Here is a 24,469-nt window from a genome sequence, read left to right on the forward strand (position 1 = left end):
CAGTTAAGTGCATTTGTCCGGGTGGGATGAGGAATCTTGATTTTAGCTCACCTTTGAATTTCATTCACAGTGGAAAGGAGGGCAGGATGCTGCAGCTGGGCCAGGGGGAAGGGGGGATGGTTTGCCCTCCTGCCTAACCCCTTCAGTTTAGGGTAGGGGTGGGCCCCTTACTGTGCAATGCTTCAATGTCTGTATCTCCTGTGTTTGTGTGCCTGTGCATGTGTGTGTAGGGGGGAGGCGGTGGTGTGGTTGATTAGGTGTGTATGCATGTGCAGGGAGGTCTCTGTACCTGAAACCACCCAGAGTTCAGTTCCAGGCTTTGAAACTTTGGGGGAGAAGGGCCCCTTCTCCTCTCTGCCCCGGAATCAAACACTTGCCATTCTAGAGTTCACCTGATTCCCACTGGGCTGAACTGACAGAGGAGCTGAGAGAGCCAAGAGAGCCCCCAGGGTTGGAAGGAGGGAATTCTTTCTTGCCTTGAAGTGCTGGGATCCAGGAAAGGGAAAGGGGACCAAGTGAAGGAGCAGCACAGGAGAGGGATGGATGGACGGCTGAAATGTCTGTTTTCTTCTTTTTTTGCGGCTAGGTTGAGTGAAGAGGGTCACTAGGTCCAGTCTGCCAGTGGGGGTGGCGATTCTGGTCCTTCCTGCCCCAACTGTGTTCAAATTCAGGGGATGGCCAGCGTGGCGGACCCAGGCTCAGCTCTGGCAAGAAAAAAAAAAAAAAAAGAAATCCACTCCTGGTTTTCGCGCACACCAGCCCGGCTTCCCGGGACCGCCGCGGTGTCGAGTCCCGAGCTGACGCCCTCGAGCCGCCACCAAGCGGAAAACCCGGAGTGGGTTTCCACGCCTTTTGGAACGGAGTCAAAGGGCACCTCGGAGGAGGCGGCCGGCTCCCCCGCCCTGCCGGATTCGAAGCCGCTGCCTTCGGGGGCGCGCCGGCCGGGCTGGTCGCGCCAGTGCGGCGGGTCTCGCAAGCTCGCAGGACCCACCCGAGGGCTCCGCGCCCTCCCCGCGGGGGCCGCGGGCGGGGCGCGCGGGGCGGCCTTGGTGCCCTCGGGGCGGCTCCGGGCGGCGGCGGGCGCGGGCTGCAGTGCGGCGGCGCGGCCGGCAGCGGGCAGCAGCGGGCGCAGGCGGCAGCGGTGGCGGTGGCAGCGGCGCTCGGCAGCGGGCGGGCGGCGCCGGCGGTGCCCGGGGCGCGCTCACACACGCGCTCACACACACACATACACACGGCCTCGTACACACTCACACACGCTCCGGCGCGCACACGCGGCGCGCAGGCCGGAGGGAGGAGGCTCGGCTCGGCGGCGGCGGCGGCGGCGGCGGCAGCGTGCTCGGCGGGCGGGCGGGAGGGCTGGCGGGCGGCCCCCGCTCCCCGGCTCCGCGGCTCGGTGCAGCCCGCGAGGCCCCCGCCCTCGGACCCGCCCCCGGGGGTCGCCCGGCCCCATGCCCTGCAGCGGCGGCGGAGCAGCGCGCGGCCGCGGGAGGCTCTGAGGAGCCCGGAGGGAGCCGGCGACGAGGGGACCATGTACCGGGACCCGGAGGCGGCCAGCCCAGGTAAGCGCGGCCCCGCGCGGGCTGGGGCGCCCCGCACCGGCAGGCAGGACGGCGGCAGCGCCGGGCGCCGTCTCGGAGCCCCGGCCCGGGAGCCGCACAGACTCCCTCCCCCCCACCCCCCTCCACGGGGTCATCCCAGCCCCGGGGGCGCGGGCTTGAGCTGCAGCGGCTCGGACCCCGGCCCCCGCAGTCCGGGCGCTGCCAGGCTTGATGCCCGGTGCCGGCTTCGCAGTGTCCCCACAAGGACCTCCCCCCCCCACCCCCCAGCAGCCCAAGGACAACGTGTGTGGCGGAGCGAGGAGCCACTGCCCCCGCGGGAACCGGGCAGTACCCTCAAGAGGCACCCCCGGGTCCCCAGCACCAGTGCCCCCCGGGTGCCGGGGCTGGGGGACCCCAGGAGGAGGATCCCAGGCAGCTTTGGGCCAAGGTTGTGGGCACCGAGGAGCAGACTGACATCGGCGGTGCCAACTGTGAATTGAGAGGGTGCCAGGGGGCAAGTGGGAATCTGGTGCAGCAACAGGGGAGGGGGGCTTCGGAGAGGGAGGGTGGGGAACCGCAGGAGCGTGGAGGAAGGAGATAGGAGTACCTGAAGGGAAAGAGAGCAGAGATTGGTGAGATTGGGGGTGCCAGGGGAATGTGCTCCAGAGCTTGGGGGGGGGGGGTAAGCAAAGAACCCCAAACTCACTCCGGTCCTGTCGGGGGAGGGAGGGAGAGAGGCCGGCTCCTTTGCCTTTCTCCCGAGGGAGCCCGGGGAGTGGCCCGGGAGCCCACGTCTGCTTGGCATCCTCAAAGCCAAGCCGAGGAATCTTTCCTCCTTCCTGGGGAAATTGCTCTGCCGTTTCCTCCTTGGCTCCTGACGCCTCCTCACACGGTGCCCACCTGTAGGCAGGTCCCCTGCAGCTCCTGCCCAGGCTGTCTCAGCGCCCACCTGGGGTGCCCCACCCCAGACCCAGCACCCCACCAGTCTGCCAGCTCTGGCAGCGGGAGGCAGTGGCGGCGGCGGGGTGGGGGGGGGGGGGGTGGTCTCTGCTTCTGGGTTTCTCTGTGATGCTAAAAGCCAGACACCCGAGCCCGAGGACTTGCTCCCAAATGAGGAGCCTCCAGGCTTACTGTGCTGACCTCCCAGAGTTGGGGGTCCTGGGGGAAGGGACAGCTCTAAGGCCCTCTGCAGAAGGGGCCCAGAGCCCCAAGGCTTTTGAAGGCAGCCCGGTGGACACTAGCTTTGTCCACTCTTGTCCCAGCCCCACATTTGTTCTCCCTCTAGGGGCAGCCTCAGCCTGTCCCTGCCTCCTGAGGACTCAGGCTCTCACCACCATCAGATCACTGCAGCCCAGTGAGTCCTCTGAGCAGGACCTACTGGGTGCCAGGCATTGCACTCACTCAGCACTTGGGTGTAAGGGTGAGAGAGACTCAGTCTCCCTCTCTGGAACCTCATGCCCATCTATGAGTGTCCTCGAGGTGATGGCTGAAGGGACATGGCCTTTGGAGACCCTTCCCTTCATCTGTCTGAACCCAGGTCACCGACCCTGGCATCTTCCCCCAAGAGGCTGCCAGCTTCCAGCGCTTGGACCAAGGGCAGAGGCATTCTCTTGCCTGGATCACCCTCGAAGGAACCAGTAGCTTAGTTCAGAGGCCAGCTCTAGGGTATGAGAATGGAAGGAGTGGGTACAGTGAAGACACTCCCTTCCCCCTCACTCTGCCATGCTGGCGGCCTCCCCTTTCCTGGGAGGAACCCAATGGCCTGGGTCTGTGCCCTCATCCCCTCTCCCTCCTCCCTCTTTCCACCCACGCCTGGGCACCATGACATCACCACTCCCCAAGTACCTCTATCCCCTCCATGGAGGCCAACTTGACGTGCTTGGCATCTTCTGGGCGAAGGGCCTGGATCCCAGCGCTGCCCCTGGCACGCTGGCAGCCCCCAGGCCTCTCCCTCTTCCCCCTCCTCAAACAGGCCTCCCCCCGGGGGTGGAGACCTGTGGTGCCCAGATGCAGGTTCAGGACCCTCCAGTGCCTGGGGCGGGGATAGCACTGACTGGGAAACAGGCTGGGTTGAGGTTCACACCTCTCTGGTGTGGCTGCTGGTCTGATGGGGCCAGAAATGGGCTGGAGAGGGCAGAGTCTGCCTATGATCCTGGTCCCCTGGGGCTCTCTGAGGGGCCCGAGTCATCAGTCTAGCCTTTGTACCCCCTGGCATCCCTGCCCACCTCCTAGAATCCCTACACCTCCTGCCAGACTACATCTCCCCTCTACCCCCAGCTTCCCTCAGGCCCCTCCAGACTCTGCTCCCCCAGGGAGGGCTCTGGGTCCCCCATTTCTGTCCCCCACCTCCCCTTTGGCTGGCACCTGGTAGGAATGAGATATGCAGATTAATTCCTGTGTGACTCAGGCCCCTCCTTCTGGTGCCCCAGGGGCCAGTACCTTGTCTGTCCGATCCCCTTTTCCCACTCCCAGGAACACCTGTGGCCCAACCTTTTTACAATTTTCAGTCTCCTATGTTCTCCCACTTCCCAGGCTGGTTCCAGAGTGTCCCCGAGGTACCCCCTCCCTTAGCCAACTCACTCTGGTCTCCACAGGATTCACCCTGCCACTGAGACCCTTCCCGGAGTTCCCTACCTACTTGGGCCCAGGGCCCCAGGCACTTCTGGGATCTGTCTCTGCAGAAGCAAGGGACTGTGGGAAAAAGCCAGAGCCCAGTGAAGAACGAAGACCAGCCCCCTTCCCACACATCCCATGGGCTTCTGCTCCAAACTCTGTCCACCCTCCCCCAGCCGTGCCTGCAACCTCCTCTCTGTCCCCTCTCTGTGCCCTCCCCAAGGCATGCGGCCCTCTCCCTGCCCTCAACCATCATCCTGTGTTCATCCCGAAGCTGGCCTGGTCTGGCCTCCCTGTGTCCCTTGGACCCAGGCCCCAGGCCGGGCAGGGCCTCAGCAGGCCTGCAGGGGTCAGCGTTGCAGTGGGCAGGCCAGGCGGCTTCAGGGAGGGAGGAAGGGAGGGAGAGGTGACCTTGCAGTGAGTGAGCGCACAAGGCCAGAGAGGGAAAGTCTGGGCCAGTGCAGCAGGGCTGGGAGAGAAGTCCGATCCTGAGGCTGCCTGCCCTTCGAGCTTGTCCCTGGGGGTAGCAGTACTCCAAGTCTTGTCTGGCCCACCTGTTAGTAGGCCCTGGCCTCCACAGCAACTCTGCCACAAAGGTCATTCTTAGGGAGTGTAGGGGACACAACGCATGGGGCAGTGGGCCTTGGCATGGTGGGTATCCTCTCTCAAGGCAGAAGGATCCGTGAGATTGTCCAGGCCAACCCTCCACCCACTGGGCACAAGTTAAGGGCAGAGGCCATTGGGTGATTCATGGGGCAGGAGTTAGGGTTATAGCTGAAAGGGCCACCAGGATTAGGGACCAGGGTTGGGGTATGGGAAGGTCCGATGAGGCCTGACTCTGACCATTTTGCTGTCAAACTCTAGCCCCACCCCTATCTACCCCTCCACCCCTCCACACCACACCCCCCCACCCCCAACGGCCCCATCTGCACAGGCCCAGACCGCCCTGGCTTGTGTGTCAAGCTTGGGCCCCAGGCTAGGACTAAAGAGCAAATGATCTCCCAAGAGGCCATGGCCGGGAGTGGGGCCTGGGGCTGGGCAGATCTGAAACCCTGGGTGAGTGGGATGGCTTCTGTGGGCCTAGTGCCCCCAAAATGTGTGTTACTATGGAGACAGGACCCTCCTGGGCCTTGGGTCATGCTGTCTGATGACCCTGTGGGAATAGCTTGACCAACGGGGCTGGGTACTCAAAAACTGGGGGCTGGTGGGGAGGGAGATAGTTACAAAGCCCCTCCCGGTTGGGGAAGAGAGGCTACAGCAGGCTGGATTGGGATGGGAACATGCAGGCCAGCAGGTGACAGGTGAGGGACAGCTGGAAGGCAGGGGAACAGGTGGGTGTCAGGCCCTAGGAACCTGGGCCCTGCCCCTTGCCGACCCCGAGCTTGGGCCCAAGGCGCACGGAAGGCAATATAGAGGACCAGGGAAGGGCTGTCCCCCTCCTCACCCCCTCCAGCCCAGCCCAGCCCAGCAGGAGGCCTTGAGGGAAAGGCAGGGGAGGAGTGGGCGGTTCCTTCCCTGTGGCACCCCTCCTTTTCTCCCACCCCCACTGCCCGCCCACTCTCTATTCTCTGAGGGACTTTGAATCCTTATTGAATCTGATGGACCGTTTTCAATAACTGCTTCCCCCAGGGGAGTGAGCAGGGAGAGGAGCAGTGAGGGGGGCCTCGTGGGGGACAGGAGGCCCAGTCCTGAGCCAGGGACTCTTGGCTGGAAGGGAGTCTTTAGGACCATCTCCTCAGAGGCACCAGTGCATCCCAGGTGGGGGTGGGCAGCTCTGCTCCGTGGGCAGCACCCAGCAGGTGGCACATGAGGCCGGTGAGGTCAGCTCTCTCTGTCGTGGCGGTCACTGGTCTGGCCAGGTGCCGGAGCCAGCCCGTGCCAGGTCTGGCCCGGGTGCCCGCCTGCCTTGCAAGGGAACCCCAGCCGGTGGTGCCAGTTCCACGGACACGGAGGTGCCTGACCGTCCAGGCAGTAGGGGGCAGCCTTGCTGGGCCCCCGTCCAACTCATGTCTGGAGGGCATGGCTTTGGTCTCACCCAGCAGAATTCCCCAAGGGTTGGAACGGAGTTGGCAGACAGCTTGGGACCTGTGGAAGGGGCTGGATGGTGCCCAGAGCGTGCGCCTGGAATCCTGGACCCCGTTGGTTTGGGAGGTGGGCTGGCAGTCGTCGGGCCTGCTCTGGGGGGGCTCTGTAACAGCTCCCACCTGGAGGGCCCCCTAGGAAGGGGTGCATCCCCTGTGGGGCTGGGCGGGCGCTTGGATCAGGAGCCGGGATGTTTGGGGAATTGATGTATTCTTGTCATTGAACGTGTGGGGCCACAGCGCGGGTGGAAAGCGAGGGCGGGGCCAGCGGGGGAAAGCACTGTGCCGTGTGTACCTACGTGCGGGTGCGGGTGCCAGCTGGACTGGGTAATAGCTGCGCTCGCTCGTCTGAGTGCCGGGCGGGCTGTAAACAGCAGCTAATGAGTGTATTTGTAGTTAGGTGCCTTGAGGTGCACGGGGAGTTGTGACGGAGAGCGCTGGGGAGGGTGCCTCCCTTGGCCCTATATATACCCAGGCAGGCAGGGCCTGTGCCCTCCAGGGGCCCCGCCTGCCCCCTGCCACACCCTTCCACCTGCTGGCTCTGAGGCTTCCAACTCCTGGGAGCAGGGAGGGCGTCACCTGGCTGTGCGACGTGCATCGGTGTGGGGTGTTGGAGCTTTGGTGGGTACAGATACGAGCATTTTCACGACAGCATGCGGGTCTGTCCAAGGGCACGTGCGCACACGCGCACCTGTGTGTACTACATCCGATTCTCTGCATGTGTACGCGCCCCTCCTTCCGAGCCCTGAGAGGAGGCTGCCCCCACCCCCATCTTGGTAGTGGTCCTGGCTCCTTTGATGCCCTTCTTGGAAGCCGCAGGAAGCTGGCGGCTCTTGGGCAGGCTTGGGGGGACAGGGGGTGACCTGTTGTATCCATCAGAGGAAACAGGAGGGAGAGGTCTGAGCCCCAGCCCCAGGGGGCTCCCACAGTTGCTACTTGCATCAGAGAAAGGGGAGACCTTGGGGCTGACAGAGAGCCCAGCCAACTCTCTGGTTCCAGAACCCTCAGGAGCCCCAGGAATGAGAGAGCAGGTGTGCCGCCGGGCGGGGGCGGGGGCGGGGGCGGGGGCGGGGGGGCAGCCCTAGTAGGTAGGGGTCTCACAGTGCTGGTTGATGAAGTGTGAAGCCTGCCCCCAGCCAGGATGGGGTGGTGTGGGGTATGGGAGACCACAAGGGGTGCCTGCGTGAGGCCCCGCATGGGGGGGAGCAGAGAAGAGAGCTCTGTGGCTAATGTGTCCAATTAAATTACTTCAAACCCTGCCGCGGCAGCTGCTCCCGGCGGGGCCCTGGGTACAAATTGGATCCGTCTCATTACCACGGGTGGTGTCAGCGGGGCCAGAGAGCGGTGGCCAGCTCAGCCAGCACTCGGCAGGCCTTCTCCCCCTCGCTCCGCCTGGGCCCCCGACAGCCCCCTTGAGCCTTTGCTCAATCCAGTACCCCCTCGGGTTTCCCAGGTCGTGCACACCTCCTCGCCATCCTGACCCCCGTCCCTGGCAGCTCAAGGGCCCCTCTGAGCCCTCACTTTCTTTCTCCAGGTATGGGGTTTCATGCTTTATAGGGGGTCCAGCGTAAGGAAGCCCCTCTCAGGTCACCCAGCACGTCCTGCGCCCTCCCTTGATAATAACAATAGCATGATAATAACAGCAGGAGCGCCTAGTATTTGCTAGGCACTCTGTGCACGTGCAGCAGGGGGTGGCTTGCTTAAGCGAGGTCTCTGGGGTCAAACAGCTATCTCTGAATCCTGGCAGAGACACTTGCGCTGTCCCTGGAGCCCGTTACTCCACTATTCTGGCTTCAGTTTCTTTCTCTGTTAAATGGGTATGATGATGATTCTTATTTCCCAGAGGGTTGGAGGGTGAGGCTAGGTAAGGCGGGAAACATCTTTCGCAGAGAGCTCAGCACATAGTAAACACTCAGCCAATGACAGCTGTTATCTTGTCATTATCCTGCACCAAGTGATTGATGTCTGGGATGGGGGTTCCGGAAGCTCCAGGGAGGACATGCCTGCTTCAGCCCTGGTGGAGAAGGAGTCGGGGGGCGGGGGTTCCACTGAAGCAGTGCCAGTCAGCGACCTTCAGAACAGCAAAGATGTGTTGAGTGATCACTACGGGCCAGGTGCCGTTCTAAGAACATGACCTGTGTTAGCTCTTCTATCCACAGATGACTCTGGAAAGGGGGAGCTTGCAGTGAGAAGTTGGCTTGGGGTTCCAGCAAACACCAGCAGACCCAAAGAGCATGAGCTTTAGTCCGGGGCCTTGGGTTTTGAAGAAAGGCTAAGAGCTTGCCACGTGAGCAGTAGGGGTGAGGCGTTCGGTGTGGCGGGGGACAGCACAGGCAGTGGCCCGGAAGTGGGGTCTCGTTCAGTTGAAGCAGCACTGAGTGCTTGGACGTGGCCAGAAGGGAAGCTGTTAGGGGACACTAGCCGGAGTTGAGGCTTGGGAAAGGTAGGTTGGGCCAGATTGTGAAGGTCCTGGCATTCTGAAATAGGAAAACTGGATTTTTTTTTTTTTTTAATTAGGGCAATGGAGAGCCATGGACGACTTTCAAGCAGATCTCTATTAAAGAACTTTTAACTCTGCAGCAGTGTGGAGGGTAGGAGGCCTGGAGCCAGGCAGGTGTATGGAGCCAGAGTCGCAGGTTAACGTATCTGTTCCCACCTTTGCCCGGCCCCTCCTGGGTCTGTCCCCTGCACAGGGCTGAGTCTGAGGCACCACACCAGGAGGTCTGCAGCGTTCAGCTGGCCTGGGACCCTACCCTTGGAAAGCTTGTGGCAGGTAATGGGCCGTCAAGGGGACACCAGGTGACAACAGATGCAGATGGGCACTGCCAGGGGACTTCCCTAGGGATCTGGGGCATCAGAAAAAGCTTTCCAGAGAGGGACGTAGAGCCAAGGTGGGCCAGTCCAGGGCCCAGGGGACATGGCAAATGCTCCTGGCGGTTGGATGTGAACCGTACCCCACACCGCAGGCCTCTGGGCCAGGCCCTGGGAGAGCCGCACAGCTCACGCTGCCAGGCCTGAGCTCCAGAGCCCCACCAGAGCCAACCTATCTCCACGGCAACTAGGCAGGCACCTCCCTCTCCGTGCCCACGGCCCCTGGCACAGGGGCCCATTCACAGCAGGACTTGGGTACGCCTTCCCACTTCCCTGGGGCCTCGTCCCAGGGCAAACGCCCTCACAGCCGGCGCTGAGTCGCACACGCGTGTTGGTATTTGGGTCCATGTGCACACAAGATGTGTAACGTGCCCCCTACAGCAGGAAGCAGGGAGGCGGGGATGGTCTGCACTGCCTACCCACCTTAGCTGGGGACTTGTTCCCTGGGGTGAGGGTCAGATGGGCACCGAAGAGCTTGATGCCAGGATGATCCCTCAGGGGCCACGGCGAGGAAGGCAGCCCAGAGGAGTGGTTGGGCGGGGCTGCAGGTCGGGGAAGGTGGTGAGACAGAATCTCCCAGCAGGGCCTGGCGGGTCCACAGACCCCCTCGTTCTCCACGTTCAGCCTTGCATTTCTTCTTCACAGCAGTCCTGCGAGGGAGACAGCATTGCCACTGTTGTCCAGATGAGGACGCTGAGGCCCAGAGAGGTCCCACCGGGGACCTGAAGTGTCCCACAAGGTCACTCAGTAGAGCAGGGGTGTCAGCTTCACTCCAAAGGCTGGGTCTTGACCACCAGGCTGCACTGCCCGGTGCCCCCCTAATCCCACTAGGATCCAAGCCAGCCCGTCTCTCGACCCATCACTTGGAAGGGAGTGCTGGGAACTGGCGTTGGGACACAGAGGGGTCCCCAGTGCCTCCTTCAGTGCTTGTGGCATCCCCTAAAGCCTTTGTTCTCAGGTCCCTGGAGTGGGGCGCAGCTCCCTTCCCACCCTGTCTCCTCTCCCTCTCGGCAGGCTCAGTGGAAGGTTCCTCTCAGTCAAGGGGAGGCTCTGAGGAGAAAGGGAGGAACCCCTCACTCGCTGCTTGGCACCTGCCAGCCCTGGAGGAGCCTGATGAATCGGCTGTGTGTGGCCCCCCCCCCACCGGCCCCATTCCTCCCTCTCCAGCCCCCGCCTGGTTGGGGAGGTGCGAAGGAAGCGATTTCACAGCCTGTCAGCTGAGACCTAAAAATACCCAGAACTCTGAGATGCTTGGGCAGGGGGAGGAGAGAGCAGGGACCAGGCTGGGGTGCTGGGGGGGTGCAACAATGCTAACTTGGCCAGAGCAGCCCTCACGGCTCGAGAGCCCTAGTCAGACGTGATGGGCAGGGATGCCCTACATCCCCCACCTGACCCCATTTCTGGGTCTTGAGAGCTCCGGCCCTCAGACCCAAGGGCGGGCTTAGTCTCAGACAGGAACCGTGGCACCCAGGCCCTTCAGAGCCTCTGGTCGATGGCTCTTTCTCCCTCTCCACCCCTGAGTTGGCTGGCATCTTTAGGCCGTGGGAGCCAGGCTGGGCCTGTGCCTGCTTCCTTCCTGGAGAAGGTGCCTGCTTCTGTTAGGGGAGAGGCGTGAGGAGGGCAGCGTGGATGGGGGTGCTGGCAGGCGTGCAGTGTGATGTGCGAGCCACCCAGGCACTGGAGGGGGGCAGAGGAGAAGGGGCGTGGCGGCCCGCGTCACTGCCACGTGGCTGTGTGCGAAAGCCTGGCACAGGCCCCCCCTCCCCCACCGCCACGAGGCAGCCAGTGCCCGGAAAGGGGGGCACGTGTGTGTGCATGCGTGGGGGCCCGCTGGAGCTGGCCCGATCTAGGTCCCAAAAAGCTCATGGACACGTATGACCGGGCGGATGTAGCGAGTCCAGACAGAAACTGGGCGAAAGCTCAGGTGCAGGTGGGGAAGCATCAGCAAACACGTGTTGCATCCGGCAGACACATGAGGGTGTGTGTGCTTCCCGTGTGGAAACATGATGGCATGTATGCCCGGGCACAGGAACATGGGAAGGCCTCTCTGGGGCCCTAGGCAGGAGCTGGGAGACTCATCAGGGAAATAATGGGGTTCATGGGGTGCCCGTGTGGCTCGATAGAGCACGCAGCTCTTGATCTTGGGGTCGTGAGTTCAAGCCCCACGTTGGGGGGTTGGAGGTTGTGGATAATGCATACGTTAATTAATTAAAAGAAATTGTAAGTAATGGGGTTCAAATCCCAGTTCTGCCATGTACTGGTTGGCTGTGTGACCTCGGGCAAGTCACTTAACCTTTCAGTGCTTCATTTCTCCGTCTGTAGAGTGGAGGTGATAACAGCACCTACTTCAGAGGGCTGTTGGGAGGATATGATGAGTTGATGTATATAAACTGGCTGGAACTGTGCCTGTCACCGAGTCAGCACCATGAACATACTAGCTCTTATTATCGGGTTCTCCCCTTCAGTGACACAGGTGGGAGCGCCAAGTCCAGAGAGGGCAAGTGACCTGCCCAAAGTCACACAGTAAGTGAGTGGCAGAGCCAGGGTTAGAACCCAGACTCCAGTGCCTTAGGACGGGGCTTGTTCAAATTTAACTTCATGAGACCGCCCCCGCTTTGGACCACAAGAAGTCCCTACAACACAGAACTGTAACCACATTGGCATCTGGGGCCTAGATTCTGCCAGGGCTGGGCAGGATCATGGGAACTTGGGGATCTGAGCATCTTCAGATAATGCCAGGGTGGATGGGTCCTCAGGGCAGTGGTTAGACGCCTGATTTAGAAACATGCCTCTGATTAGCCTGTGGACTTGGCCAATTACTCAGCCTTCCCGAGTCTCAGTTTCTTCCCTATAATGGAATAACAGTAATACATACTTTATGGGGTTATTGTGGGAAGAAAATGAGATCCTGCATGCAATGCTTTAAGTGACTGGAACATCGTGCCTAATAAATGCTCGGTAATGTTAGCTGCAATTATAACCCATGCAGAATGCTCCCACCCAGTGCTCCATAGATGGTGACTTCCTGGGACGCCCGGCTGGCTCCGACGGTTAAGTGGCTGACTCTTGATTTCGGCCCAGGTCATAATCTCATGGTTTAAGCCCGGTTCGGGCTTCACGCTGACAGCACAGAGCCTGCTTGGGATTCTCTCTTTCCCTCTCTGCCCCCGCCCCACTTGTGTTCGCTTGCTCACTCGCTCAGTCTCTCAAAATAAATAAACTCCTAAAAAATGGTGGCAAATTGCTTCTCTCTCAGCCTCTGACTACCCTTACTCCCTTCCATACTTCACAGGGCTTAGACTGCTCAGGGGCAGTTTGCAAGCAGCCAAGACCCGTCTCTGCCTCCCGTTACTGGTTTTGCCCAGAAAGGAACAGGACCCACCACTGACACTTAGCCCCTGAGCCCTCTACATCTGGCCTCATCACCCACTTGGTATATGAACTTGGATAAGCACCATTTCCTCTCGGGTCCTGGCTTTTTCCTTCTGTAAATTAGAAAGGCTGGACCCCATAGTCCCAGATCCTCCTGGTCATGTTGCTGTGTGACCCAGGAGAGTCCCTGGCTCAGCTCACTGGAGGGGGTGGCAGGTTGACAGGAAGAGAGGTCGGCTGGCTTCCCTGAGTGAGCGGAGCATCTGGGGCCTGAGCCGACTGGTGGCCTGCCATCATGCCAGCCCGCACCTGTGGCTGCGTAGGAGGGCATGTGGACCCGACTGGCTGGGCACTGACATTGGGGAGGCTCAAGGACGATGACTAGAGAGAGCCCTTCTTGGGGCCCTGGGAGCTGCCACTCCAGCCGTCCTCCCCCGCTCTCCTCCCTGTCTCCCCCGGGCTTTCCTTCAGCAATTCCTCCTTCCTCCCTGTCCTTCCTCTCTCCTTCTCCTTCCTGGAGTCTCCCAGTATCTCCTTCTCTCTTTCCTCCTCCAATTTAGTAATTTTGACCATTTTCCAGGGTGCCTCCTTCCTCCCTCTCCCTCTGCAGAGGGGAGATCTCTCCCCCCTCCTCTGTCTCTCAGTTTCCTGAGATTCCTCCTTTTTCCTTCCTACAACATGGAAGAAATGTCCCTGTTTCTCTCGATCTTCCTGGCTGCCCCTGCTGCTCCTGAGCCTAGGTCTCTCTCTTACTCTGCAGGGGCATGTCTAGGCCCCTTCATTTCTTGTCCCCTGGCTCTCTCCCACTTCACAGTCCCTCCTTCCCCAGTGTCCCCACCTCTGCCTCCATTCTTCCAGTTCCTTGGTGCTCCTTACTCCTCCACCATCTCCCCTGCCCTCAAAAGTTTCCCAGCCTCCTTCAGATGATGGGGCTGATGGGGCTGAGCCAGGCACTTTCTGTGGCTGGTGCTGCTATTCAGTACCTCAATAACCCCCCACCCCTGTGAGTTCAGAAAGGGGGTCAGCCCAGGGCCCAGGGACTGGCAGCCTTGCCTCCTAATTAGTAGGAAGTAATTGCCTGGAAAAAAAAATTTCATTTAGAATGAGACTCTGAGATTCCAATGTAAAGCAGAGCCAACTGATGGCCCCTGGGGACCAGGAGGAGAGAAGCAGCCGAGGTCAGGGTCTCGGGAAGCCCCCGGATCCCTTCCCTGGCTTGCCCCCAGGACCCCAGCCTTGCAGAAATAGGGAGAGAGCCCTGGGCTGGGAGTACCACCATTGTCATCTGAGTTTGGTTCCACTACTCCTTGTGTGACTGAGGGCAAGTCACTTATTTCTTTGTGCCTTAGTTTTCTGTCCTGTAAAATCAGAAAAACGCCTCGGTATCATGAGGGTTGATTCGGACAATGGCTATGAAAGCACTTCGCGGGCTGTAAAGTGCTGTGGGAGTGTGAGGCGTTACTGTGTTCCTCCAGTCTGCCCTCATAGGAGATGTGAGGATGTGGAGGGGTGGAGCAGTGAGGCTTCCAGAACATGGAAGGATGGCGAGGTGGATCCTGCGGAGCTGAAAGATTAAGGGCAGACAATGGGGTTTTCTATGGCAGTCTCAACACACGCCAGCTGCACCACCCTGAGTGGTCACCTCACCTCTCTGGACCCCACTTTCCTCATCTGTAGAATGCTGATCATCATGCTTCCTCCCGGGGAGAGGTTGTAGTTTTAAAGGAGATGAAGTCTGCAGAGCTCTTAGCAGTTCTTGGCCTATAGTAAGTGCTCAATAAATTATATTATCTGTATCTACTGTAATTGAAGACTGTTATCTTTACTCCCTACCTGGACCCAGAGAAGCTGTGATTTGGGGTATTGTCTTAGGGTGGTTTTATTTGTTTTGCTGTTTGTTTTTGGAAAGAGGGGAATTTCTACACCCAGTGGGGCTAAAATAAAGCAGTCCCTAGAAACACCAAGCAGATCTGCTTATCAAAGAGGCCCAACCTGTGGCGTAGGGAACAGGAGTGGGGTGAAGCTGTGGCCTTCTTCCCTGACTCCCACTTTCTCCTAGAGAAGGGCTTTAGCCAAGTTTCTCATCTGGGTGGGTGTGAGGTAGGGAGCCTTTGCCCTCAGGGAGGCCTATTACAACCCTTTGTGTTCCTTTTGGTAGGTTTGGCTCTACTGCAGGGAGGAAAAGTGTTTGTTTAAACTGATCTACCCCACCCTTCTGGGAAGAGGGAGCAGGAAGTTTAGCTTGGTCCGGGTTGACCACTGGGTTGAGTCTTTGCTATGAACCAGGCAGTATGGTGCCCCAAGGCGGCCAAAACGCGGTCGGACTGCCTGGAACGTGCAGGTTATTAGGCAGCGCTGCAAGCACCGAGCGCCATATTTTCCCGGAATGGCTGAGGGGACGGCGACGGGGACTGTCTGCCACTCCTTCACCCGCCCAGTGCCACCGCGGGGGACATTCTGTTTCTGCTCTAAGCGCAGTACCCGCACCAGCCGCCAGGAGGCAGTTCGGCGGGCCCCACTTGAGGGAATGGGATATGGCATTTACCTTACCGGGGAGGCTTTTTTTTTTTTTTTTTTTGGTCATGAGTCGGACTGCTAACTGGGTTCTCAGTATCTGAGGACCTCACTGGGGAAAGGGAGCTCTTGAAGTCGCCTGGTCGCTTCCGTGGCTTCAGCTCATGGCTGATCGGGAGCGATTGGCAGAGGAAAGTGGAATCACTATGCTGCAGTCCTGGAAACAGCTCCGGTTCTTTGGATCCTGCTCGTTAGGGGCAATGCAAAGGGCAGCCTGGAGGAGGGAGCAGTCAAAGGACAGAAACGGGTTTCAGCACCAAGGACAGGAGTGCTGCGACCCGCCCCTGCTTCAGCACCGTGGACAGATCCCAGGGCGGCGCACTCCGTGGCTCCTTCCTAATATTTGTGGTGCAAATGATAGCCCAGAATATGGCAGAATGGCACCTCCCAGAGGGAATCTCAGTCACCCTATGTTCTAACGAGGAGACTTAGGACCAGAGAGTTGAGTTAGTTGCCTAAGGCCACACACCCACATCGACACAGTGGGTGGCAGAACTGGATTCAGAGCCCCAATGGTCTCTCTCCAACCATTTCTCCCCACCTGGATTTCCACTAGATCTCTCCCTCCTTCCTAAACATCCCCGGGAGCAGCTTCACATTCGGTTCTATCCTTAAGAACCCTTGAGCTGGCAACTATTAAGTGTGCCCTTTCCCCCACCAAAACCCCAATCAAGAATCTGAATCCCAGGATGGAAGATTCCTAGCCCCTGAGGTTTTCATGGCTCCCAGCATCAGGTGGAAGGGTGTCAGGGCAGGACAGGTGCCCTGGCCTGTAAGGAAGGCTGAGACTTGGGGAGCTGGAGTTGAGTCATCAGCGAGAGGAACTCTTAAGTGCTCTGAGATCCTCAAATAAAATAGAGCGCACCATTCCAACCTCAGCTTCTTTGCAGCCGTGTATTATTAATAACAATAAGATGCTGACTTAGGCCAAGGCACAACAATGCATTATTCATAGGAGTAACTAGTGGTCAGGGCCTGCACTTAATCATCACACGTCCCTGATCCTGCCCCTGCTCCACACTCCTGGTGGAGAAGCCCTCCACCTGAGCTCCTCCTTTGTTGGGCTTCTGCTACACTGATGGACATGATCATTTTCACGGCTGCCCAGGTGGCTCTTCGGCTTTGGGATCAGGGTGGGTGGGGAGGGTGACTGATTCTAGGCTAACTCAGAGCTGGCACCTGGTCATGTTCATCCTGAATGGCTTTGACCCTGATGACTTCCAGACTCAGCAGCTCTCTGGAGTCTGCAGATGGTCTTTCTCCCCCTCCCCATCTTTTGAGGCTGAAGACTGAAGCCAGATACACCAGGCTTCCATAAGCCAGGAATTGTGGGAGGTGGGGGTGACTGAGGGGAGGGGTCACCAGGCAGAGGATACCCCATCACCACTAAATATGGCAAGAGATGTGACCCCCTGGGTAAACTCTGGAGCACTTTGTAAACTCTTCTGCACTGAAGAAATGGGAGACATTATTACCAAAGCCATGTTCTCTGCTGGAAGAGAGAACCAAGGTAGAGAAGGCATAGAGAATGCATGGATGAGGCCTTTGTAGCTCACCAGGCCCTGCTCCCTTGATGAGGAGTCAAAGTGCTTGTGGATCCTGACATGTCCCCGTCCAATTTCTTGCTGGAATGGCTCCTGGCCCATCCGGACAATCCTTCATTCGCTGTTTACTCACTTGGCATCTCCTCTGAATTCTAAACCGTCTGCATCCAGCCGGCCTCTGCGGCCCCTGCCAGCGCTCTCTCCCTAGCTCACTCACGCATTATCTGTTTTTATTACAGTCAAGGTTGAGGAGGCTTGCTCGTGCTAAGCCCCTATTTTCAGCTACTTGTAACTTTCCAAAACAATTCCCCTTGGGCCTCCTCTTTCACCAGCCTTGCTCTGGCCCCAGGTGAAGCCTGAGGGGTTGTGGGCGTCTCCTTGGATTTCTGAAGGACACTCAGGGAGACTGTCCGGAGGGCATGGGGGTAGGGTGGAGGACCAGCTTTCCTGGGAAATGAATGCCAGACTCTCTTTCTCCTCCTTTTTCTTTCTTCCTTTTACCTACCCATCTTGTTTTCTTTTTCCCAAGGTGGGTAGCCTGGAGGGGGAGTTTTAGAGTAGCGAGAGGGCAGAAAATTTGGCATGACAGGCAGCCCGGAGCCTGGCAGTTTAAGGTTCAGAATTTTGCTCACTGGTTTTCTGTTGCTTTCTGCCCAACTCTGCCTTCTTCTGACTGTGTGTGTGTGTGTGTGTGTGTGTGTGTGTGTGTGTGTGTGTTGGGTCGGGAGGAGGAAAGGAAGGTGGGAAAGGTACTGAAAATGTCCCCCCTTCCCGTGCCCAAATGTCCCTAGGGATGGCAGGCTCTGCACTTGTAAATGCCCCCCCCCCTCCTCACCTTCCCCCATCTCTATCTGCTCAGTAGGCACGTGGAAGGGTGCTTCCTTTGAAAACCTGTGACTCCAGTTTTCACTGCTTTCCACCTCTAACGTCATCACGCAGCCACCAAAGGATAGGAGGGAGGCGCCGGGGCATGATGTGTCGGAAGTAGTGCAGAATCAGGTGGGAGGAGGCAGGATTAGGATAGGAAGGCGCTGGCAGATGTAGCCCCAACCACCCCCAACATCACTCGGCTTTATCTCGGGAATAGTGGTTGCGCCCTAGGCAGTATCAGAGACCCGGCTGGGCACGTCCTGGGCTACCCCACCCTTCTCTGTTTCCTGCCCACCTGTGTCTAACCCCAGGGGCCCACCCCCCAGACTGTTTGGGGACGTTTAGGGGGGACTGAACCTCTCTCTAATGAGGGTGCTTTACTAAGGCTGCGGGCTGGGCCAATGGAGGGAAAAAGGGTCCCCGGGAAGGGTGTGTGTGAAGTGAGTCTCTGAAGCACCAGGAGGAGTAACTCAGGCAGGGCTCTCTTTGGTAAAACTCTGGGGGGAAATTCCTCTCCCTGACCGCTTTTTTATTTTGTGTTCACTCAATTTCTTTCTTCTCTTGGCTCTGTCCTCAGAGTGACTAGATTCAAGGCTCAGCTCCCCTCGGGTGGAACAAGAGAGAGAACGAGCTGTAGGGTTTGAGGTTTACAGACTCTAGGTGCATCCCTGGCCTTACCTCTCTGCTGCTCTGTGCCCTTGGGCAAGTATTTAACCCTTCTGAGCCTCAGTTTCTCTCTTTGTGAGGCGAGCATGAGAGTATTTACCTCCAGAGGGGTGCTAAAGACTGTAAACATGATTCAGTGTTGAGCACACATCGGTGCTGTGATGAAAGGTATTTGGTCAGGAGAGCAAGGGCCTGGGATCTGGGGATCCCCAAAGAGGGAAGCAGTCTAGGTTGGGAGGGTGTGGGGACAATGCCGGAAGGCCTGGATGTGGAGAGTGTGCGTGTCACCAGCTGAGAATGCAAGAGCAAGCAAAGTGTGGGGGAAAGAGTCTGTGTGCACAGATTTCAGCATGTCCAGCAGCTTCCCTGTGTCATATCCTGGGCTGAGGGCTGTGGGAGACCCCAAGCGATGGGGAGACACGATCTTACCCCATTGGCTCCAACCCCCAAGGAAAGAGCATTGGACAGAAGATCAGTTAATTCAAGCTTGGAAAATGACGAGACTGCTGTGAATCCCTGGCCATAAGGAAGGGCTTCCTGGAAGAGGCTGGCTTACCTGGGGCCTTGAATAACTTCATGCATTTGTTTGTCACTTACTTACCCAGCCTCTCCCAGGTACCAAACCTCAGGCTACAGAGATGAATGGTGGGGGTGGGGGTGGGGGGGTCTCCGCCCTCCAGGTGTTCCCAGTTGGGGGTGGGGGTGGGGTGGAGACCAAGTGCTAATTATTAACCCACAATGATGAATTGTCATAGTTATAGGGGAGGCAGAAAGGCATGTGGGAGGGAACGAAGACCATCTTGGTCTAGGGATATTAATGGTAGAAGATGGAAGGAAGGTATTCTAGGCAGAGCAAAGAGCTCGTGCCACAAAGCCTCAAGAGTGAAAGAGGTTAGCCTTCTTGAAGGAAGCAGAAAAGTTAGGTGTGGCTAGGTCACGCCGTAGCCCCTTGTGGGAGGCTGTCACACCCTTGCGCTCAGAGGGCAGTCTCTGCAGCTGCGGTAAAGAGCAGGCTCACATTGCCTTAGTTCTCCATACCTGTTTCTTCCTCTGTGACATGGGGCCAACAATGGTACCAGGTTGTGGAGATGACGTGGGATGGCATGTGTAAGCTTCCTGTCTGCCACAAAAGGTGCATGCCCAATTCACGTGAGCTGTTATTTTATGTCGACAGGACCCCAGCATGAGAAGGCAGGTCCTGTTCTCATCGCTTGAAGGTGAACCTCTGAGGTCCCAAAATGGGCTTTACCTGAGGTCCCAAAAATGGCTCTGAGCTCAGGGGCAAAGGTGTGACTTGAATCCAGGTCATCTGCCTCCAGGTCTGTTCCCTGTCCTGCTGCTCTGCCTCAGGACAGACGCGGGGGGATGGCTCGGTCAGTGAAGCCTCCGACTTCAGCTCAGGTCACGATCTCATGGTCCATGAACTGGAGCCCTGTGTCGGGCTCTGTGCTGACAGCTCGGAGCCTGGAGCCTGCTTCGGATTCTGTGTCTCTCCCTCTCTCTGCCCCTCCCCTGCTCACACTCTGTCTCTCTCTCTCTCTCTCAAAAATAAACATTAAAAAAACAAAAGGACAGACGGAATTTGAGTAGACGAATAATGGGCAGGGGAGAGAATCGCAGGCCAGAGGAAGTGCGTGAACACCTAGGCCACATGATGGCAGAGTGGGCTGGACATCTGCTTGTGGCCAGGCCATTGGTGTGTGTGAGCGTGAGCACAGGTGTCCATGCAAGGGGTGAGTCTCACAGCTAGTGCATGTGTGTGTATTTGTGTGTACATGGGTATCCGTGCACAGGTGTGTATTTTTGCACGTGTGTGAATGAGCACGGGTATCTGTGCAAGGGGTGAGCCTCTGTGGCTTCTGTGTGTGTGCACACGCACGCACCTGCATGCACATGTGTGAGGTGTGGGCTGCACAGCTGTCTGTGTCAAGAGTGTCTCTGAGGCGTGTGCATGTGTGTGTACGAGCTGTGGGTGTCCATGTCTGTGACCTGTGTGGGTGTGTACCTCCTCCCCCTCTGGGTCCCCTCCTGTTCTCCCCACCCCCCGGGCAGCTGGGGAGCGTGCCCTCAGAAGTCTATTCCCTCTCCGGCAGCTCCCCAGGGCATCCCAGCAGCCAGCAGTCCTGTTTGATTCTGTTCATCCATAAATTATGGCTTACTGAGGAGATGAGAAGGAGTTGGGAGTGGGGGCAGAGCTCTGGCAAGAGACGGGCTCAGGTCTGCAGTTCATACCTGAAACCCAGCCTGGCTCCCAGCTGTTGCCCCACCCCCACCCCCCACTGGCCTCGGCCCTCCCCCTTCCTGCCATAGGGATTCACTGATGCTCTTGGTCGTGGTCGAGCCCTGGGGCAGGGATTGGGGTGCCCAGAATTGAGTAAGACGTGACCCCTGGCCTCTGCTGTCCTGTGGGGAAAAACTAGATGTGTATCTAGTTCAGTATTTTATTCAACACTCGTTGAGCGCCAGCTCCGTGGCCCAGACGTCTCTAATACAGGGCCGACGTGGTAATGCTATGGTAATAGCTAGCATTTATTGCCTACTTATTTTGTGTCCGGCACTGTGCTAAGCGCATCATATGTGCTAATTCCTTTAAACCTCACAATTGGCCTATGAGGCCCGTACTGTTATTAGCCCCCATTTACAGATGGGGACACAAAGGCACGCAAAGTTTAGGTCACACGTCGCGGAAGAATAAGAGCCAGGAGTTGAACCCAGAGAGTCTGGCTCCAGAGCGCTGGTGCTTAATCACTGCACCCGAAAAGAAGGGCGCCGGCGCAGGGTGATGGGAACTCAGAGGCAGGAGAAATTAATTCCCACTGGGGATATTATGGAAGGCTTCCTGGAAGAGGTGCTTTTCATCTGGGTATAGAAAAAGCAGGAACTGTCAGGCAAAGGTGGCATGGAGGAAGAATGAAGGAGGTCCTGGTGTGTGTGTGTGTGTGTGTGTGTGTGTGTGTGTGTGTGTGTGTGAAAGAGAGAGGCTCAAACTCTGTCCTGCAGTCTCTCCCATCTCTTCCTTCCCATCTTGTGTGGGTGACGAGCGGGATACCATGCAAGCACTGAACATTTAACAATATTTACTGAGTACTTCCCATATGTTAGCCTGTCACAGAATATCCGGAATGAGCAGAGCAGATACAGCCCTTGCCTTTGTGGACCCTGTAGTCCGGGACAGAGTGGGTGCTTAATAAATGGTAGCCTCTGTAATTATTATTCTTAGAGGCCTGAGGTTCTTACTCACCCATTCTTTGAACAAGCATTTGCCAAGCACCTGCTGTAGGCCCGGCTCCCTCCTTGGTTCTGGGAAGACAGTAGCGAACAGAGAGCAAGCCCTACCCTCAAGGAGCTGACATTCTAGAGGGGAAGACCGCGCATGAGCGTCTCGTCCACGCTCAGAGGCGGGCTGCCTTCTCGAGCACACAGGCTTTACCCTGAGAGCTCCTTGGCTGGTGGCATGGCCAGGAACACAGGCCCCATCCACAGGACCCCGCCGGATCATCTTTAGTTCTGAGCTCTAGTCAGCTGACGTGCCCGCCACAGGCCTGGGCAGAGAGGCAGCAACAAACCTGAGCTTACACCTCACTCCCAAGACACCTCGGGGATCGGACCCGGGAAGCCTGGCTCACCCTGCCGCCCGGGCCTCCTGATGTCATCTGTCTGCCCTTGTCTGTGTCTCAGCCCCGGGACCCAGGATGTCTCCTCTGTCCAAGGGTAGGTTGTGGAACTCGGCCCTGTCAAAGGCTGACGAGGGCTGCAATATTTTCTTTCCCCAAATGTTAATATGCTGACGCTAAGGGGACTTGAAACCATGTATGTCATCGGAGGAAGGGTTAGAAGGGCCAGAACGGCTTTGCCTGGAGAAGACCGGAAGGGGACATGAGAGCTGTCGGCAAGGATTTGGAGGCCTGTCATGTGACAGAGGGAGCCGGCTGGTTCCCAGCAGCTCCGGAGGGCAAGCTGGGGAGCGAGGGGGGCCCGGTGGGGGGAGTTCTGGGGAGACAGATTCTGCTCAGCACGAGACACAGCAACCCTCCCTAATGATGCCTGTTGGTGGAGGGCCTGCCTCCTTCCTGTCACCCACAGGGCTGCCCAGAGGGTTTGCGCATTGCGGGGGGCCAGACTCCACAGAGGCCCCTTCCAGCCCCCAACAGAGTGGCTCCATGCTGTGGGAATGGGTTCGCTCCGGCTGGCAGGCAAGAACCCACGCCAGCACCCCTTGATGGCAATGTCACTTGCTGGCTGAGGACACCATGTCACTTTCGGTCACAGCATCAGTGCAATTTGCAGTGACATGCATTTGTTCCACCCTGACTCCGAGGGCTGTCTGGGGGAAGCTGGGGGCCTGGGCGGGGGAGGGGTCAGACTCGTTGCCTGTAAGATGACAGCATCCACCCTGTGCTGTCGAGGATCCTAGGCTCCCCGATCTAGGGGGGTCGGCTTTTCCTTAGCAACCCATCTCTTTCTTCAAATGGAACTTTCTACAAAAACCCAAGATGTGAACCAGGGAGATGGTGCTGCCTTGTTGAAGAGAGCTTGAGAGACCATGGCCTCATCGGCTCAGCATCCGCCTCCGTAGCCCCAGAGAACCCTAAGGAACCCTGAGAAATTCCTGAGAACCCTAAGAGTTCCAAGGGGCACCCAAAGCAAAGAGAGTAGCCTTTGAACTGGGCTGCCTGGGTTTGAATCCTGGGTCCCCGACCTGCTATCAGAATGACCTCGGACAAGGTTCTTGACCCTCTTGTGTCTCAGTTTCCCCATCTGCAAAATGGGGACAACCGTAATGTTTACTAAAGTTGTTTGAAGGGCTGAGCTGTTACCCCGCGGGGAGCACCTAGGACACCTGGCTTGTCATCAGAGGAAGGGGCAGCTCTTTCACAGATGAAGGCATTGACATCCGAGAGGTTGATGGCCTTGCTCATGGCCACATCTGGTTAGTGGCCAGAATGGCCTCAGGCTCGTTTTCCTAGACTCCAAGCCCAGTGCTCATTCTGCATGCCCCCAGAATGCTAATTGTTTAAGATGGGCCCTCCCTGGGTCTCTGGGGACTGTTCCAAGTGTGTGCCCCCTGGCTTCTGGGATTGATAGGCTTTGTCCTCAGGGGCCCTCTTCCTACAGCAGGGGTTGAGAAACAGTTTTGAGGCAGCCCTTTTTTGGCAGAGAGAGGAGGTAGGCGCCTTTGAGAATCGCCCCATGGCCAAGATGTATGGAGGGGGGGCGGGGTGCATGAAGAGCGTGTTAGAGCAGAGGAACCCAGCTGGAACGGGCCTCCTACCACAGCACCACAGCTGCCAGAGCAAGAGCTTGCTAACACCCCCTCTGATCCTGCTCAAAAACCTTCCATGGCTCCCATGGCCTGCGAAACACAGCAGGCCCCTCAGCCTGACAGACAAGCCCCTTCCCCATCAGGCCCCACTGACCTAGTCCAGTTCCTCATACAACGTGCTCGACTCCTCTTTATCCCTTCTCCCCTTGGCTCTTGCTGCCTCCTATGCCTGGAATATCCTACCTCACCTCACAGCCATCCGCCAGACCACACCAAATACCCCTTCTCGCGGAAGCCTCCCCGGACAGCTCCCTAGTCCAGCGGTCACTTCCTCATTTGTGCTCCCAGAGCCCTCTGTTTACACCGGAGAGAAAACAAACACCATCAACCTTAATAATAATACCTATCTGTTGAGTGCTAACAATAACCCCACGGGTGGGCACCATTTTATCTTTACTTGAAGACACTGAGTGCTTAAGACCCTTGTCCAAGGCCGCTCGGCTATTAAGAGGCAGAAGCTTCACTCACACTTGGGTCTTTTCTTGGGTACTTTGGAGTCTGGAGCCCCAGGCTGTCTGTTCTGCCACTCACTGGTTCTGGGGCACCTGACATGCTAAGAAATAATTAGCTGAATTCTTTTTTTTTTTTTTTTAAGTTTATTTATTTTGAGAGGGGTGGGGAAGGGCAGAGAGAGAGAGAGAGAGAGAGGGGGAGAAACCCAAGCAGGCTCTGCACTGTCAGCACAGAGCCCGATTCAGGGCTGGAACTCATGATCTGTGAGATCATGACCTGAGCCAAAACCAAGAGTCTGATGCTCAACTGATTGAGCCACCCAGGCGCCCCGCCCCTCATGATAGATTCTTAATGGATAGTGGCTGAAGAAAGCTCAGTCCAAGAATGGAATTTATTTTATTTAAAAGCGAGTTCAGGGGCACCTGGGTGGCTCAGTCAGTTGAGCGTCCGACTCCGGCTCAGGTCATGATCTCGCAGTTCGTGAGTTCGAGCCCCGCGTCGGGCTCTGTGCTGACAGCTCGGAGCCTGGGGCCTGCTTTGGGTCTCCCTCTCTCTGCCCCTTCC

The 24,469-nt window shown here is 57.9% G+C and overlaps 1 protein-coding gene across 8 annotated transcripts in view; it reads left to right on the plus strand.

Moving 5' to 3' along the window:
• The first annotated feature begins 797 nt into the window (after nt 1-797).
• SYT7 (synaptotagmin 7) overlaps nt 798-24,469 on the plus strand; it is a 63,204-nt gene continuing 39,532 nt past the window's right edge. For all 8 annotated transcript variants that reach the window (XM_053899630.1, XM_053899634.1, XM_053899632.1 and 5 more), the window contains exon 1: nt 798-1,559. In XM_053899630.1, the coding sequence (XP_053755605.1) occupies nt 1,529-1,559 (31 nt within the window). In that variant the 5' untranslated portion in view covers nt 798-1,528. The remainder of the gene's footprint in view (nt 1,560-24,469) is intronic.

The sequence above is a fragment of the Panthera pardus genome, unplaced genomic scaffold (assembly GCF_024362965.1).
Source record: "Panthera pardus isolate Hobbes unplaced genomic scaffold, ASM2436296v1 HiC_scaffold_12, whole genome shotgun sequence".
NCBI classification, from domain to species: Eukaryota; Metazoa; Chordata; class Mammalia; order Carnivora; family Felidae; genus Panthera; species Panthera pardus.